General features: G+C 34.8%; 1 protein-coding gene across 1 annotated transcript in view; it reads right to left on the reverse strand.

The window, feature by feature from the left end:
• CACNA2D3 (calcium voltage-gated channel auxiliary subunit alpha2delta 3) overlaps positions 1-17,160 on the reverse strand; it is a gene marked incomplete at both ends in the record, with an annotated part of 463,508 nt that overhangs the window by 268,340 nt on the left and 178,008 nt on the right. The window contains 3 exons of the mRNA XM_084292978.1: positions 602-752; positions 842-902; positions 2,301-2,432. Coding sequence (XP_084149104.1) covers positions 602-752; positions 842-902; positions 2,301-2,432 — 344 coding nt within the window. The remainder of the gene's footprint in view (positions 1-601; positions 753-841; positions 903-2,300; positions 2,433-17,160) is intronic.

Here is a 17,160-nt window from a genome sequence, read left to right on the forward strand (position 1 = left end):
GCATCTGAAATTGTGTTATGTGTTCATAATATTCAATGTTGCATTATAAGTACATGAAAAATGCGACAAAAATAATTTTAGAAGATTTATGATGGGTCATTAAAATGATAGTAAGCAGTAGATTCTTATATTCATTATCTTGCTTTAGAGTTGTTTTGTGAACATTTCACTTCTGAAACTCAATTAGCTAGGTACACAGCACATTTCAGATTCACATTGAGGAGAACTGTAAAAATGAGGAGATACATTGGTATTTCACCTTGCCATGCAAGCTTCAGCAAGATCTAACATCTTATTCTATTAATTTCCCCTAATCTGGTTGTCTATTAATTAAACCCCGCTATGAGTATGACAGCTTAAGGGGCTTCAGATTGCACCTCCTAGAAAAACTCTTTGAAACACTGTCACCAGCTTGCACTGAAAAATCAGTCTTTCCAGTTAGTCCAAATGCCATCTGATATCTATCACCTGCCCTCAACATTTTTCAATTGTATTTTGTGATAAAAACACAATAGATAGCAACAAAAGATTATATGTCATTGCATTATTCTCTGTGAAAAGATGGAAGAAAAAGATGGAAAAAAAGTCCTGAGACACTCACAGCAATTATATTGAAGAAGTCATCATCACCAAGGGTATCCAAAATAGATGAAACTGTCTGTTTAGCAATGGTCAGTCGAAGCCCTTTCATACTGCCACTGACGTCTACTAAAATTACCACATCTTTTGGAGAAGTAGCTGCTTGGATGTACCTGAGATGAAAGACAAAACATCTTGTTCTTTAAAATACTGAACTTTTCTTTCTTCTACATTTCTTAAACATTGGACATCTATTACCTACCACTTTCTATTTCTGCAGTCAAATGCAATGACTCCATTCTCATCAGGTTCCCATTTAATACCTGTTCAGAAAATAAATAAATAAATAAATAAATAAATAAAATATAAAAAAAGATTACAAAATTTTACACAGTAACTTCTCAAAATGCATCTGTGATGTTGTGACAAAGTAATGTTTAAGAGTTTCATATTTGAATTTTACATTTGCTATTATAAGGTAGCTAATGCTGAGAAAAAAAAAAAGGATAAAATAGCACTGACAGAAACAATACAATTTATGATTTTCTCACTCCTTTATAACCTACTCTAAAGTGAAAACCTCTTCAGAACTACTGTGCACATCATACTATTGTCACTGAAGTATTGTCATACTTGGTCTTCGGTGCTGACCATTTTCATGACATGCTGGCCAAGTCCCTTTCAAACTGTATGTGCTTAACATTTCATTGCTTATCTCAACAGGTACTGCTATATTAAGAGGTTCACTCACAGGTCATACATTTTGTATTTTGACCATTTTAAAAAAAAAAAAAGAAAAAAAAGATTGACAGGCAGTCCTTTCAGCTTTTGCACTCAATCATCTAGCACAAAACAAAAAAACAGCCTTTAAAATAAAGATTAACATTTTCTATCCTTAAAATACTGTGGGGCTTGAGAACTCAACCATAATCTAAAATTAATACAGATGTATATACTGCTTTCAGCCACTTTCAAACCTACAGGCTTACAGTAAACTGGCTCGCATTAAACTCAAGACTTCATACATAAAAACAAACAACCAAAACAAATAAAAATGAAAACACACCATGGGTCACTGAACTGTCAGCTAAAGGAAAAGTTCACTCTGAGCCTGATCCAAAATTGCAGAAGCTGGGGATGAATTTATTTAGCTTTTTAGTTTATTTAGTATGTAGCATATTTGACATGCAATTAAATATAAACCTTAACATGTAATACATTTAGTATTTATTTGCTAAATAGAAATAAGAAAAGTGATTTAGTTGCATTTTATTACAACTTGTATGAAAGTACCTTTAAAACAAATTTTTGAAATCTTTAAATGCAAGATAATAAATTATGGGGAAATCTAAGAACAGGATAAATTACCGGATAAATTAAAATCTTCATGTATGTCTTAATAGAACACATTATCTAAGTTCAGTAATGTATGAAGGGTCTTTAGTTTTTCTCCACAGACAGTTCAGAAGTTATTTTTCATATCTATGTATATATGAATAAAGAATATGCGTGAGCTATCTTAGGGGTTTAACTTCCAAATGGAAACTAGCAGAAAAAAAAAAATCAGAACATTGAAAACACTCAATAGAAATCTTTCTGAAAAGTAGATAAATTAAAATTGAACTTGCAAGTATCTGTGAATGTAAGGATTTGTGAAAGTGCTCAATGGAAATTTGCAACCATAGCTTTTCTTTTTTTTTTTCAACCTGTATTCTTCTTACCTGGATATTGTCTGAAAAATCCTTTTGCACTTCCAAAGTACTGCCAGATGAGAGAAGGGTCACGATCAAAGTTATCAACAAACACCTTATTTAAGGATTCTGACCAATAAACTCCATTTACAATGGCTGGATCTAGGGAAAGAAAGAATTTTATTTTTTGGAGCGGAGCGGAGAGGAGAGGAGAGGAGCGGAGAGATTTTTCTGAAATGGAATCTCTTCAACTCTGTTATCATCTTCAGCTTATTCAGTACCCCAAAATTTAGTGTCTGCAAACTATTGCAATTTCCTGTGTTAATAAAGAGTGTCAAAATAAATTCTATACAACCTGTCTGGATACCCTGTGCAACATGTTCTAGGTGACCCTGTTGAGCACTTGTTCTAGAGGACATAAGTGAGTCAACGTAACAGTAGATTATTTATTCAATTTTATTTCTTTAAACCCTTGGAATATCTCATGGCAACACTTTAGATATTTATTTTAATCTTCAATTTGATAAGGCCATTATTGCTATATTTAAATGTTTACTGGTGGGGACACAAAATAAAATACTTTTTTTTTTTTTCCCATACTTGGATGAATTATGGTATATATCCAAACACAAAATCTTATAGTACATAACACCAATTATTATTTGGAAAATGCTGGAACCAAATTTCACTATAATCTCATATTATTTTTGACTCCCATTGAGGGTGAAAAGTACAAAACAAATCCTTGATGTTGAAAATAAACTATTTCTGTTTACTACATTTTAGTACCTTCTTGACCCAGCAATTCCTAAAACCCCAGATTGCCCAAGTATGTTTTTAAGCTGCCATGTTGGTTCCATAGCAGTAAATACGAAATAAATGAACACAACTAAAAAAGTTGTGTTCCATCAGATCATGAGACAACTTTCATTGTCAAGGCTTTTAAGCTTTCAGCTGAATGAAAAATTCTTCCACTGGCATTTAAAATACATATTTATGTATAATACGTATATAAAATGTATATAAAATCCTATTTTTAATTAAAGTATATTGAAATACCCATGTCACTATTGTAGTGGATCATTTTTATTAGCCCATCTACTTAGAGCCACTTTTTGTGTTTATATAGCTGTACTATGGATTAGAGAACTCAAGGGAAATACAGCCAAGAAAATTTTCCTTGAACATGTACATTTGAGTCTATATTTTGCATTATGTTGACAACACTAACCCCTAATCATCCAAATTCTGATCAAGAAAAACATTAATCTAGTGACTATGAAACTAATGGGAAATTTTTAACTTTTTTTTTTTTTTTTCCCTGAAAGGAGCATTAAACAAACATACTAAACAAGAGGGCACAATTAAAATATAGTCTATGATGACTGGAACCAAAAATTATTATTTATCCTTCTAAATTATTCCTGGTGGTAACTCACTACCTTCCTATACCCTGCATGTCTATCATGCTGTTCTTTTTACAATATGCCAAGAGCAATCTATCAGTCAAATTTTATGCTTTTTTTTTTTAATGCAAATTAGGTCACACAGTTTAATCCTTTTAATACTGGAGTAAAAATTGAAGTGAGGAAAAAAATCTATCCACAGTAACAAACTGAAGGCAGATAGCTTATAAGTGAAAATTACCTCTCTCTACTCGTTACTACACCCTCAGGCAAACCAATCTCAAAACCAAGCTCCTTGCTGTAAATTTGATGACTGTTACATGTACACATCTCCAAGAACATGTGCCATCCTAAATGCCACGAAGTTCCTGGCCATATATCCACATTAAATTTTTAGAAGACCATCTTTCAATAATATATGTTAAGCTTATAGTTCTGGGCAACTCTTAGTTTTAGTAATTATGTTCTGCTTAAATTGACCCCGTTACTTCATTTAGAAACAATATGAAGTTTTCAGATTTTTGGTGAATGTCATCTGCATTCCCAAAATAGTTACTTTTCAATATTGGTAACTAAGTATTTGTGAATACTCAGGAATCTGAGAAGGGAGGAAAAGAATAAAATGTAAGAACATAATATAAATGCAAAATAATTTATGTGATGTTAGGGGGCTGATTCAAAGACAAGAAGTGTAAACGTCTTCTGCCACACATCTTGAAACATAATTTCTTCTTGTGCTTCCTGACAGTAACAGCCAAAAACAATTCAAGTATTCCCTGACCTTTTAGATGGGATTACTTGCAATTATATGGGATTTTGTTCCACTGCTGTTTGCGTAGATGCTATCAGTTTTTTATTGACATTTAATACAAAACCAGTCTCCAAGCAAATAGCTACATTGACGTGAATCTGAAATATATTGTGAAAGAACAGTAAAAATGCATGTAGCAGTTAACCTGCTGTCACAGATACTGCTGATGCTAAGACGTAGGGCTGAACACTCAACAAAGGCAACCACAGTGTGCAGACTGAAAGATGTACATCAGCATGACAGAGGTTAGCACTATAATGAAAAGTACTTTAATTCACAAAATCCATGATAATGTCTAGAGTAAGATAAGTCTATGGAAATAAACTAATTCATACATAGTGCATTTTGCTTTCCAATTACAGAAACTTTATAGAAAATAATAAAAAATAAGAAGAAAATAAGAAAATTCCTACAAAGGAATTCAGTTATATGAAGAAAATGTGGCATACTGCTGTTTCCATACTCTATGTTCTTACCAAGAAAAATTGTTACTGATAATCCTTTGTTTTCTCCCCAGTTATTTTGCCTCTGTAATATGACCGTTAATTTCTCCTGGAAAGCTGACAAAGATACTAGCATCCAAAATGGTGTTCCTTCATGTAATATCTGGCCTCAAGGGCAGCTGCTAACATTGCAGAGCAGTACTGTCATACAATAAAGCAGTATGTGCACAGCCTACAGAACCAAGCACTGGAAAAGAATGCAAAATCCGGCATCCTTTTGGCTCAAAGATAGCAGCAAAATTAGCTTAGTTTTGATGACACTGACAACATATTTAGTCTGGTCATATTTTAAAGAATAACAAAATCACATACTTTGCTGGGACATACACCAACAATCTAATAATTATACTACTCAACACTAATATGAATGCTTTTCAGGGTGATCCAACATATTCAAGAGCTAGGGCTGGGTGCCAATTTTGGCAACTGCCTTTGCTTTTTTCTCTCTCTTCCCTTCCCTGTCCTTCTACTGGGTAATGTGGATGCATCAGCTCGCAGATCAAAGCATCTGGACAACTGTAGGCACAGACGAAGGTGTTTGTCCTTTTTGCTTCATGTGCTGTGAACCATTCAGCAATATCAGAAAGCACATTCCCTCCTCACAGGTATATGGAGTGGTAAAGACTTCAAGTGTATGATGGCGCAGAGGCATAGTGGTGAATATGTACTTGTTTCAGTTTCCAATGTTGCCCTAATTACATGCCCCTTCTCCTTTGAAGTGGCAAGAACTGGAGTATGGCCAGATGCATTTATTTTCACAATGGCTTTCATGATTTTTTATTATTTATTTAGTAGTGAATATGGTGGCCTGAGATTCAACTTTAGTTCATTTGAAAGACAGAATTACAGTGGTAAAGTCCTCCCTAATGCTAGCTAATTTGGCAATAGAGATTTAGTCCTGACTCTGAGAATAGCTTGCAACCCAATTAAACATAAAAAAACTTCCTGCAGCAAATCAGCTACCTTTGAGGCTACCCATTCAGCAACTGACCTGGTTTGACTCTGCTTAACTTCTCAGATAAAACAGCTAAAAGCAAACAATGGAAAGGTAGCTCTCTGAAGTGGTTAGAGCAAAGCTCTCAATACAGGACATAAGCAGGTTTGAACAAAGAATATTAGGGTCTTGGAGCAAAAGTCGAAGTATGCACATGCTGTCCATCTCTGGAAGAGCTACCAAGATTCTTCTGTAATAGAGCAGCTGTCACAGGAGCCAAGCACATGGGACAGTTATACCTATCACTAATACAGTATAAGAAAACAGGATTGTCTACCTGGCAATTTTGTAAAAGGCCTTCGCAGAGGAGATCCCAAGCCAAAACCCAGTAGTGCTGACAGAGGATCACACCATAAATTGATGTGACTACAGATAGCAGGATAATTCTGTATTTTTAGAGAAGACATAGCCCAAGACTATGAAAGCTGATAGGTAAGAAATAACACTCTGAGGAGCTGTAGGATGCCAGGGCATGACTGAGAAACAAATTAAAATACATGAAAAAATACTGTCAGAAAATAAATAAATAAATAAATAAAATAAAACAAAATAAAATAAAATAAAATTTAAAATAAAATTCTAGCTAGCAAAGAGAAGGCAAATACGCAAAACATAAGAATTAACCAAAATGAATGGAGACCCTCTATATGCATCAATTTTATCATAGTAGCAAAATTAAAGACTGAAAACAGAGCTAGTTCTGACACATGGTAAGAAGAAATTTCTGCACAGGCTGATGGAACCATGACTGTCAGCAACCAGGAAATCGAGACCTGTACCAGTGGCAGGGCAGGAAAAAGCATTATGACATACAACACAGAAAGCCAGTGGAATGCATTGCAAACTACAGGAAATGAAGGCAAATGTGATGGCTGCTAAATGAAGCCAATTGTAAGCCAATTGTGCTGTAAAATATTTAATGCATAACATACCAAAAGGGGCAATTTTAGCAGAGCTGTTGTTAAAGTGATATACAACAAAGGCAAGGTACAGCCTTGGAAATAAAAGCCATCCTTTCAGAAATTGCTCAAGGAAAGACCTGTTCACAAACCTTTACAAAAACTGTTCTAAAAAAGAACCAGGCAAACATGTAAATTAACATTTTACTATAAATGTCTAATTCCTAATCTTCTGATAATCAAAGAGATGCACAGAATTATAGAAACAAACCAATTTAGTTACACCACACAGTGCAAGAAGGTCCCATAATGACACTTACAATGGGAGACATTAAAGACCTCTACTTTTACCCACCACATCATGCCTGTTGTATACAACAAATGGAGGCATGAGAACCTCTAGAAAGAGGTGTTTTAGTCTGCAAAACACATTCAGTCATACTGGATGATAATAAGCCATCTAAACATCAGTACATTCCTGGAAGTATCAACACAATACAAATGTGTTAAGTACCAGCAATGAGAGTACACTTATTATCAGCACGACAAGTAACTGTGTCTCACCCTCTCAAGTCAATCATCTCTTAATGTTGTACTGCTTTATAAGCTTTGAGTCACACATTCTCCTTGCACAAAAGACCACTTGCACAATTTGAGTAGAAGGGAAGCTCCATTCAGACCAAAACAGTTGGAAAAAGCCCCACTGATATGTTTGTCAGGTTCAAAGCTTCTGAAACTAGCATTAAAACATACTGAAAACACAGAGCAGATGCACAAATACATCTAGGGACAAATACATTACAATATCACTTATGGATTCTTAACATTATTTGCTCCTTTAGGAACATGCCAAATAAAAGATGTAAGAAAGACACCTAGATAAACAAAGTACAGCATAAAATTGTCTTTGTAGGTTTTTAGCCAAATGGTGTTTTGAAACAGTTTATATTCTAGCCAAGCATACTAATACTTGACCAGAAGGGCATGCCTCCTTTTCTCTTCACAAAACACGGATCCAAGAAAAATCCAGTATGGCTCCTTGTTATGTAGCAGGATAGAGAGGCAAATAATTACTCCATTCTAAAATAGTAGAAAAATGAATAAAATGCATAAATAAATAAAAAGCGCATCTTTGGATAAACTTCTATGATTCTTCATGCAAATGTCAACCTTCTCTGCTCCATACAAAACAAAAACTACAATTCTTACCTTTGCCATACAGCCATTTAATGAAAAGGCTTTTTATATTCAGTCTTGAAGGATTTCAGAAAACCAGAACTATTATGTCAATTACTGCTAAGTGTACAGATGAAGAATGCTTTCACAACATAGTTCATGGGGGAAATAATGTCTTGAAAAAATCTTAAAGTAAAGCAAAACAAACTGAAAAACAAACAAAACCCCCCAATGCATTCCTAGCAAGTGAACTCAATCCATTAAAAATAATCTTCTACGGAATCATGAGATTTTTTTCTTTAATATTCCACTCTGAAAGCTAGCTTCTGTAATTTTTCCTGTTTGTTATTTTAAGTCAATAACAGAACATATTCTGATCACTTTTTCTCATTAAAATAAAGAAATGGACAAAAGTAAGGAAAATTAGCACTCTAAAGGAGAACAAACAAGTTATACATTTTCAATATTTAAAGGTACATTACTTACCAAAAAAGTGAAACAACTTGCACACCAGAGGGTACTGATGAACAATAACCTGAAATAAATTCTCTACGGACAGGAAGCTCTTTGCTAAACGTATGGTATATTTACACACACATATCCTGTACATATCTATAGACCTGGATGTATATTGTTTTGTTTTTATTTGATTTTTTGATATGTTCAAGCCTTTCTTTGGCTTACAGAGAAGTTACACAAAAAGGGAAGTGACCAACAAGAAAATCCCCCAAACAATAGTCTTCCAGACTCAAAATACAGAGAATAAAGGTAGGAAGAAAGATACTTTCTGTGTTTGAAGTGATTGATTTTTTTTTGCACTTTTCAGAAGACAAAGCAATTGCTTTAACAACAAGACAATGGTACCCTCACTGAAGATTCCTAAAGCCTGCTTGGGTGGAATTTATTCCTATTTGTTGATGGAAGAAGAATCCTGAATCTCTCTGCAAACAGACACATTAAAAAAATAATGCCTGATTTTGGCACAAACTTCTGCTCCAGGTAGAGAACTGATCTACAATGCAACAAAATACCCACATTTGTCACACATAAAAGGATTTTTATTTTTTTTTTGAAAAAGTGAATTTTCAAGCTTTTCTTAAATTTAAAAACATAGGTCTAAATGAGAATTAAAAACATTTACTTTGATCCTGCAATATAATGTATATTTCATGTAAGAACTTTTCACCACTGCATTCCAGACTGATCTTTCAAGCAAGCAACATGTTCTAGATGCATCTTTAAAAGCCCATACAGCTGGATGAGGTTAAACCATTTATGTTAGTCCAACACATAGCTGCTTCCTTACTGCTGCGCTGACTGTCTGGGAACAAATGCAATTATTTCAGTGCTAACACACTTAAGGTTTCTTTTTGTTTAGTGATGCCAAATGTAACCAGGCCAGAAGAGAACCTGTTTCAGTTGAGGGATGCTAGGGTTGAGTGGATAATTCCCAAGATAATCAACAGTGAATATGAAATAACTTATCAGACTCTCTGAAATTAAGCACCCCAAATAAGCACCCCAAACATAGCATACCTACAAGTCACAGATGTTGAGACTATGGAAAGTAATACTGCTTGGGTTAAAAACTGCTTTTAAAGTCTCAATTGAATGTAGCTTAAAATGTACTTCAGTTAGTTCTGCAACATCACTCAGTTCACTCCGATTCAGAGAGGCTGTTTTTGCTGTGCTTGTTATTCGCGTTCTCAGTCTAGCACTACTTTACCTTTTGAGACTCATTTACCTTATTCTTGAAAAATTTGTCTTTGTAGACCACACTCTTCCCCTACAATTCAAATTGTAGGGGAAAAAAAAAAAGTTTTGAGGCAGTCAGTGGTACCTGATGTGAATTCATGCTCATGGAAGCCAAGGCAAGAGATACCTGCACTCACATTGAGCCCATTTTCACCTATGCCCAAGGTAGGTGTGGTGCAGGGCAGGACCATACCAAGGCACCAATTCCAGAGCTGGAAGCCATGCGGCTAAACTGGCATGGCACAGCATGGGCTAATGAGGAGCCTTATAACAGGATTTGTTACCTACAACTCTGCATCCTGCAAGAGCCTAATGCTCTCAGTTGAGCTCCAATGTGTGCTGTGAACATGACATTATATACATACCTAGATGCGTTACCTAGTACCCTGGCCCAAGTGGGCAGGAGCAGCAGCATTAAGTAGCTGCTGCCTCCATTGGTTCACAACAGGAGCAGAAATTCTGGCTCCATAGCTCCTAACCCACCATCAGAGAAGTTAATACAAATCAGAGACAACAATACAGAAAATGGAAAGATGAAAGAGAAGACTGAGTAATTTCCTACCATTATAGGCCAATGGTAAATTTTTACCACTGTCTCACCCCAGGAAGCAACATGTACAGGAGGCACCATGATTAACAGAGGTGTCTCAGGTCAAAAGGCTTCTTCATACTATACCTGAGGTAGGGCACACGAACAAACCTTCCCTTGCTCCCATTTGTCATTAGGTAAAGCCCAGCCCCAAGTAACTAAGCAACAGCTGCTGAATAAGGAGTAGCAGAAAATAGGGCTTTTTCTGTAAAAACTTAATGTTACTGTGTAGTTTGTATTAGACTTCTAGTTGCCATGGCAATGTAGCTGTATTAGAAATATAGACTAGATCCACAGCCAGAGAGACAGAGACTAGGATACAAGATAGATAAGGCACAGTAGTACACGTCTTGCCTAGTGATTCCAACATCTCCAAAATGCTTGTTCAAAAAAAAAAAAAAAAAAAATTAAACAAATGTATCTGTGAAGAAAAAGCCCTTTGCAAGAACAAAGCAGCAGCCTGAGGAGGCTCTGAGAACCAGATCTGAGGCAGAATTTGAGCAAAAACAGATGGAACAAGAAGAGAAGTCTGTGCATCTTTGTCCAATAGTCCGTAACAGTTAAAACAAAGAAATATGGGAAGAGAGGAAACTCTCTGCAACCTTGACTAAATCAGACTAAGAAAGTTCCTTTTAAATTAAACAATGACCAAAGTTAGGAAGACAGTGCAAACACTGTCCTGAAGAACTTAAAATGTGAAGACAAACAATTCAGTCAATGGATTTCAAAATATAAGTATAATGGTCCAGGACAGTATGTGTCTGTGACTATTTAAATAACAAGTCCAGGATGTTGAGGATGTTGAATTTTCAGAAGCACAGTCCATAAAATCATATATAACAGTGACAGACAAGATTTTATTTCTTAATTTCACACCTTGCAGGAAAGTGGTTTTACGTATCTGCTAGTTGCAGATTATAATCTTTCTGCATCACTTAAGAAATGAATTGTTTTGGTTCTAATATTCTAGATAATAGGTAATCTCAGTTTTGACAGGCTCTTGGAAGGAGTTGATAGGAAAGTATGACTGAACAATATTCATAGCTCTTTTTAAGTAGCAAATTGAAAAAACTCAGTTAATCAAGAAATGGTTGTGGTTCATCATGTTTCAATATCTTTTAGAGAAGGCTTTATTATATGCCGCAGGTTTTTTCCTATGCAATCAAAACTTTTGGTTACTGTCTGCATTTATTGACTCATAGTGCATAAACTCATCTTTTAACATGCAGTGAAAATCATGCAATGGAAATTCCATTTGACACGAGTGATGTTCTTTACCAGTATATAAAGTGATTAAGCAAAACTTGAAGATAATTTGCAAAGTCTGAGTCTGAAATCTACTTTTGCAGTATTTCTACTATTGAAGGAGTAAACACGGAAAGCAGAGAAGCACAGGCTAGACTTCATGTTTTGTTTGTAAAGACGCTGAGTCCATAATTATTCAAAGCTACATTGCATTCATACTATTTGTAAGTTATTTAAGTATTTGTGAGGCAATTAATTATGAAGATAGGAAGGTAGAATTAAGGAAACAAATGCAAGAAACAAGAAACAAAACATCAACCCAGAAAACAATATGAAAGTATGCAAATAACTGGTGCAAATAATTCCTTTCTATAATAATCATCATCAAAAACATAGCTTTTAAATAAAGGTTTAAGTCACATGATACAATCTGTACTTTGAACAGCCAGCAAATGATAGTGGACAAGAGAGACAAAGGCACAAAAGGCAGTACAGATGTATTACAAATAACTGGGTCATTTGCAAAGCTCAGAAATGAAGATAAAGTTGTATTTCTCCAGAAGAGTATAAGCTTGTGGGGAAAAAATATTACATTATGTAAATAAGTATATATTTATATATACATTATATAAAATAAATATAATAAGTCATGGAAGAAGGCTAAAAAGAAGGCTCTCCACATGAAAAACCATCAAATTTTGAAAATAATGAGAGCAATAATAAAAATTGAAATCCGTAGTAAAATATGGAATATTCAGTCTTGTCGCTGAAAAACATCAAGTCCAAATATACTTCAAGACTTGTAAGAGACCTTTAAATCACTTTAATAAATTCATACTTCTTAGAAGACTGTTGGAGTCTACAGGGTTGGTAATACTTGAATGTATTTCAATTCCAGTGGCATACGATTAGTCTCAGTGAGATATAAATGAAAGAAAAAACTTATTTTGACTATACTAGTGAAGATTTTTTTTTAACATATTATGGAACTTTTAGTTGTATTCTACATTCATGAACTTTTTTTTTTTAATATGCTGATGACACAGCTTGAGACTCTCAACAACATATTGCATGCCGTATGTTTGTTAGTTGAGTTGACATAAACCATATCGCATTTTGACAGAAATGCTTGAAAATATTCATGGACTTCAGCGTTATTCTTTTTTTAAAGCAGCAGATTAACTCTGTATCACACTAATAGCTAAATTTTATTTTCTATTTTGGTTCTTGTGTTCTGTGAGTAAAGATACAGCAACATCTTGAATTAAGGCTCTTTCATTATCTAAACATACCTGGATTCAAGGATCTGCAATCCTAGGTCATCTTCTTATTTTTTATACATGTTTTTTTAAACACTCCAAACAAGTGGGATTTAGAGAAATGATTTCTTCACATGCCTGTGCCCACGCTATTCTCCAGCTTCCTTAATAAAGATGTCCCCCTAAATACATTTTCTAATTTAATTGTGAAACAGTCCTGATGAGGCAAAAGTAACTTACTTAGGCACCTGCCAATTTATCATAGCAGAGATTGTTGTAAGACAACCAATCTCTGGGCTGCTGATAGGCTTTTGCCAGAGTCCAGCAAAGCTGATAAGAAAATAATTCCTTCGTAGTGCTAAAAAGGTAACCAGCAGAATGTACATAACACGGTCTGATGTCAGGGGTTGGCGAGAGGGAACTGCTATTAAGGAGATATTTTAAAAAGTCAGCTATGATTATGAGATTTAAACCATATTGTTCACCTGCTCCCCTCTGAAATACATTATAGTAAGGAATGAAGACTTAGTCAATTACAAATTCACAAAAAATGACTGTGATGCCAAAATGTATTTCCAAATCACGTTGCAGTACACTATAAAATATAACTAGGTTGATGGAACAAAGGACAGGAAAAATCAGTCTTTTTTACTGGAAGACATTAATGAAATGTCAGACAAAGTTGTAGGAAGAAATCTATTCAGTATAAAGAAATCTATTCAGTATAAAGAAATAAGAGAAATCTATTCAGTATAAATAATGTCCACATTAAAAAGAAATCATTGTAAGCAGTGTGCTAGAAGTTCACGTAACTCCTTTAATTTAAAATATATGCATATACAAAAAAAAATTTGAAACATGGTTCAATAGTATAAACCCCATTCTCTATAGTAAATGGAAGTTGGAGAATAACTTTCCAAACCCAACTATTTGAGGATATTTTATGCTTTATTTTGACATATTATTACTAAAATCAGCAATCAATTATAACATATTTTCTTCTTCCTGCACAGGGCACTCTTTCTCCCATCGTCTCTTAGATAGGTCAGTTTTTGATATCAAGTTTCTATAGAAGGAAAATGCATTTAAATAACTACCTGTTCATGCCCAGGCACCAGTATTTTGATTCAGCTTCAGCAACACATAGGAAAGCAGGAAGGTACTTTTAAGTGCCTTCTTGGATCAGAAAGCCCTTTAGAAGATGGTTATGACAGCAGACTACTGTACATAGTCGAGTTAATATGCTCCTTAATATGCTCCCCACCCAGAACACGGTAGTTCAGCAAGCGTTAGATTTCAGGACCACAAAAATCAATGGAACATAACCATTTGCAAAGAGGTGCTGTGCTGAAGAGCACCGGATTGCTGAGCCTACTCTAAAACTGTTACAAGGGTCACAGAGTTTAAAGTAAGAAACTATGCCTCAGGCTACATAATGGAATCCCACCAGAAGCAAACTATGTGAAAACAAGTGAGCACTATAATATTGGCGTACAAAAATATGTCTCTTAAAAGCTATGCACTGTCATGCACCGTACAAAAGGAGGACAGTGCAAAGCAGCAATCTAGCTGCCTGTGGATGGGAAGCAAAATAAAGACATTAACCTTGTGCTGTACCTTAAATTAAAATCCTTAAGGGTCAGGGACTGGTAACTTAGTTGCAGAACCATGCTAATATAACCATCTTGCATTCATATTTCCATACAATACTCCAGTGAATTATGCATACGTCTACATCCATTGTGCTAAGAATAGACTGCACAACTCTCCATCATATAGCACAGATGTACCTGCATGTCTTCTCCTCTGACATTAGCTAGTGATGTAGACAAGGATACAATAAAAATTAAGAACATTTAGAATTTGGAAATCTGTTGTTTATCTATCCAGTAAGCTTGGACTCTTTCCTCAAGGACTTGGATGGCTAAGTCTTGCAAAGCTGTAGAATGCATTTAATTCCACTGTCAGCTGTGTTAATAGGATGAAGGTTTATCCTCTAGGAAATATTCCTCCATTATAAAACTCAGCAAGTTAAATATATAGTAAACCAGAAATGAATACAAAGGAAAAACTCCCATTAGCTTAAATCAACTCATGTAAGCCTACTTCCTTTCTACTGCCAAAATAAATTATATTTCTTCTCTCGTTTCTCTCTCATACAAAGTCTGACATGTTTCTCAAACTGCATCTCATCCCAGTACACATTAACTCTTTCGCTAGTATACCTCCATTGGCATCTTCCTCCTCTGACATCTCCCATAGACTACTGTCCAAAGCTAGCAGATAAATCCACATACGCTTAACCCTACCCTAGTTCTGTCAAAATGATTCTGATTTCACTCTGCTAGGAAAAAATGCTGACTCGATTCCTTTAACTAAACCAGTTTTGGGAAGAGCTTACAGAACAGTTTCTGACAGCTGCTCTGAATGTGGCAGTAATACCCAGAAGGACAAATGGCAGAAAGCAGGAATTTCTTATCCCTAATAACCTTCAGCTGACACCAAACATCCAAGTGTACCTTCAAACACTCTAAATTTGTTTATTGATATTAATCTCCAAAGGAAAAGGTAAAAAAAAAAAAAAAAAAAAAAAAAAAAAAAAAGTAAATGACAGTCTGAACCATAGCACAAGGAAGCCCAAGCAAGACCTAGTTCCAACAGAAAATGAAGGTGAAAATTCAAGGTAGAAAAAAGAAGAAACTGTGTTTTCTGGTAAGCAAGGAAAAAGCGGTAACAAGGAAAGGAATACAACTTGCATATTGTTAAAGTTTAGTAAAGGCCTAAACAGGAACAAATAAAAAGTATGCGTGACAAGAAAACTTCAGAAGTTCACCTAAATTTGGGACAAAACTAGGCCTAGAAAACATTGCTCATACTTAACAACATAACTTTTTTAAAATAAATAGGACTTTTATAATTGGAAAATAGGCACAGAAATCTCTCCCTAAGTCTGAATTTCTTACAGTGAAGAAATTATTAAACTGAATAGATTTACTCTAAACAGAAATTCAGCAGACAGTGGTGGTTTTTTTTGTTTGTTTGTTTTTGTTTGTTTTTTATCCAACTGTGATAAATCATTTAGTTTTGTTATTGTTTCCAGTGTAAAAGGTCTGCCTCCCTTCACCTTTCACTGGATTCATTTTTACCTAGAGATCTGAGTCAGTTCCTGTTTGCCCATTTAAAAACACAAACTAGTCATGAAATCAAATTAGAGAGGTATGTGCCTAAACATCTTACTATCTACCCTTGAATCCTAACCAGTGGCTGCAGATATTGAAGTTCTTAAAATCCAAAATTACTACTTAAGTTCTAATAACAACAAAAGGTGGTTAAACGACATACGTGTCACTTTTTGAGAATACATACAGCGCATCAACTGTCCTTAGAAAGCACTACTAATTCTTACACTTTACAGTTACTCTGAAAATGCTCTGCAATTTCAAGTCCCAGAAATATTCAAGGACCACTGAAATAATGTCCCAGAAATCGAAAAATATCAAGAAGTCTTCCAGGCAGACAGGTGCCTGTTTTGATATGGCTAAATAGCTGCCTGTTAACATTCCTAGGGACCCAAAAGGCAACTGCAGTCTAATGCTAATTTTGCAATATTGTAATGTCATTGACTTGAAGGAGGGAAATCCTGCAGTTTGCACCAATCCTTGATAAACGAGAATCTAGTAACAACTAAATCAGTTAATGACTTACATTAGTTAGGGAACTAGTCTAACTCTTGTTAATGACCAAGCTGACAATTCTGAGGAACTAAGAGGTAGAAAGAAATGAACAACAACAACAAAATAAACAAATAAGCACAAATACATAAATAAATGCACAAAGGTACAATACAAAGACAGTTTAAAACACAAGTACTACTAGTGTATTGAAATTTCTAAAGTATTGAAAAGAAGACAATCTGTCTTTTGCCCTTTCTACCAACTACTACTGGTAAAGTTTACCTTATCAAACAGAGTTATTGTGAAAGCTCTAAAATAGAAGCTGTTTTCAGCTAATATTGAGGTAACATTTATCAATGTCCTCTGGAATTTCATAGTTTTTATGCAATGCTAACATGAGCATCTGAGAACCTGCTGTGAGAGACCTCTACCACACTATACTTCATTTCTCAACAGGTCCCATATTTTAGAATTTTCTGAGTATTTGTCATCAAGATTCAACCACCCCAGCTTTGGTTTTCACCTACATTCTGCTGAAATCCCAAAAGATTCAAGAAAATAGTTGGAACTGCATCATGT

The sequence above is a fragment of the Netta rufina genome (genome assembly GCF_964035555.1).
Source record: "Netta rufina genome assembly, chromosome: 10".
Classification (NCBI taxonomy): Eukaryota; Metazoa; Chordata; class Aves; order Anseriformes; family Anatidae; genus Netta; species Netta rufina.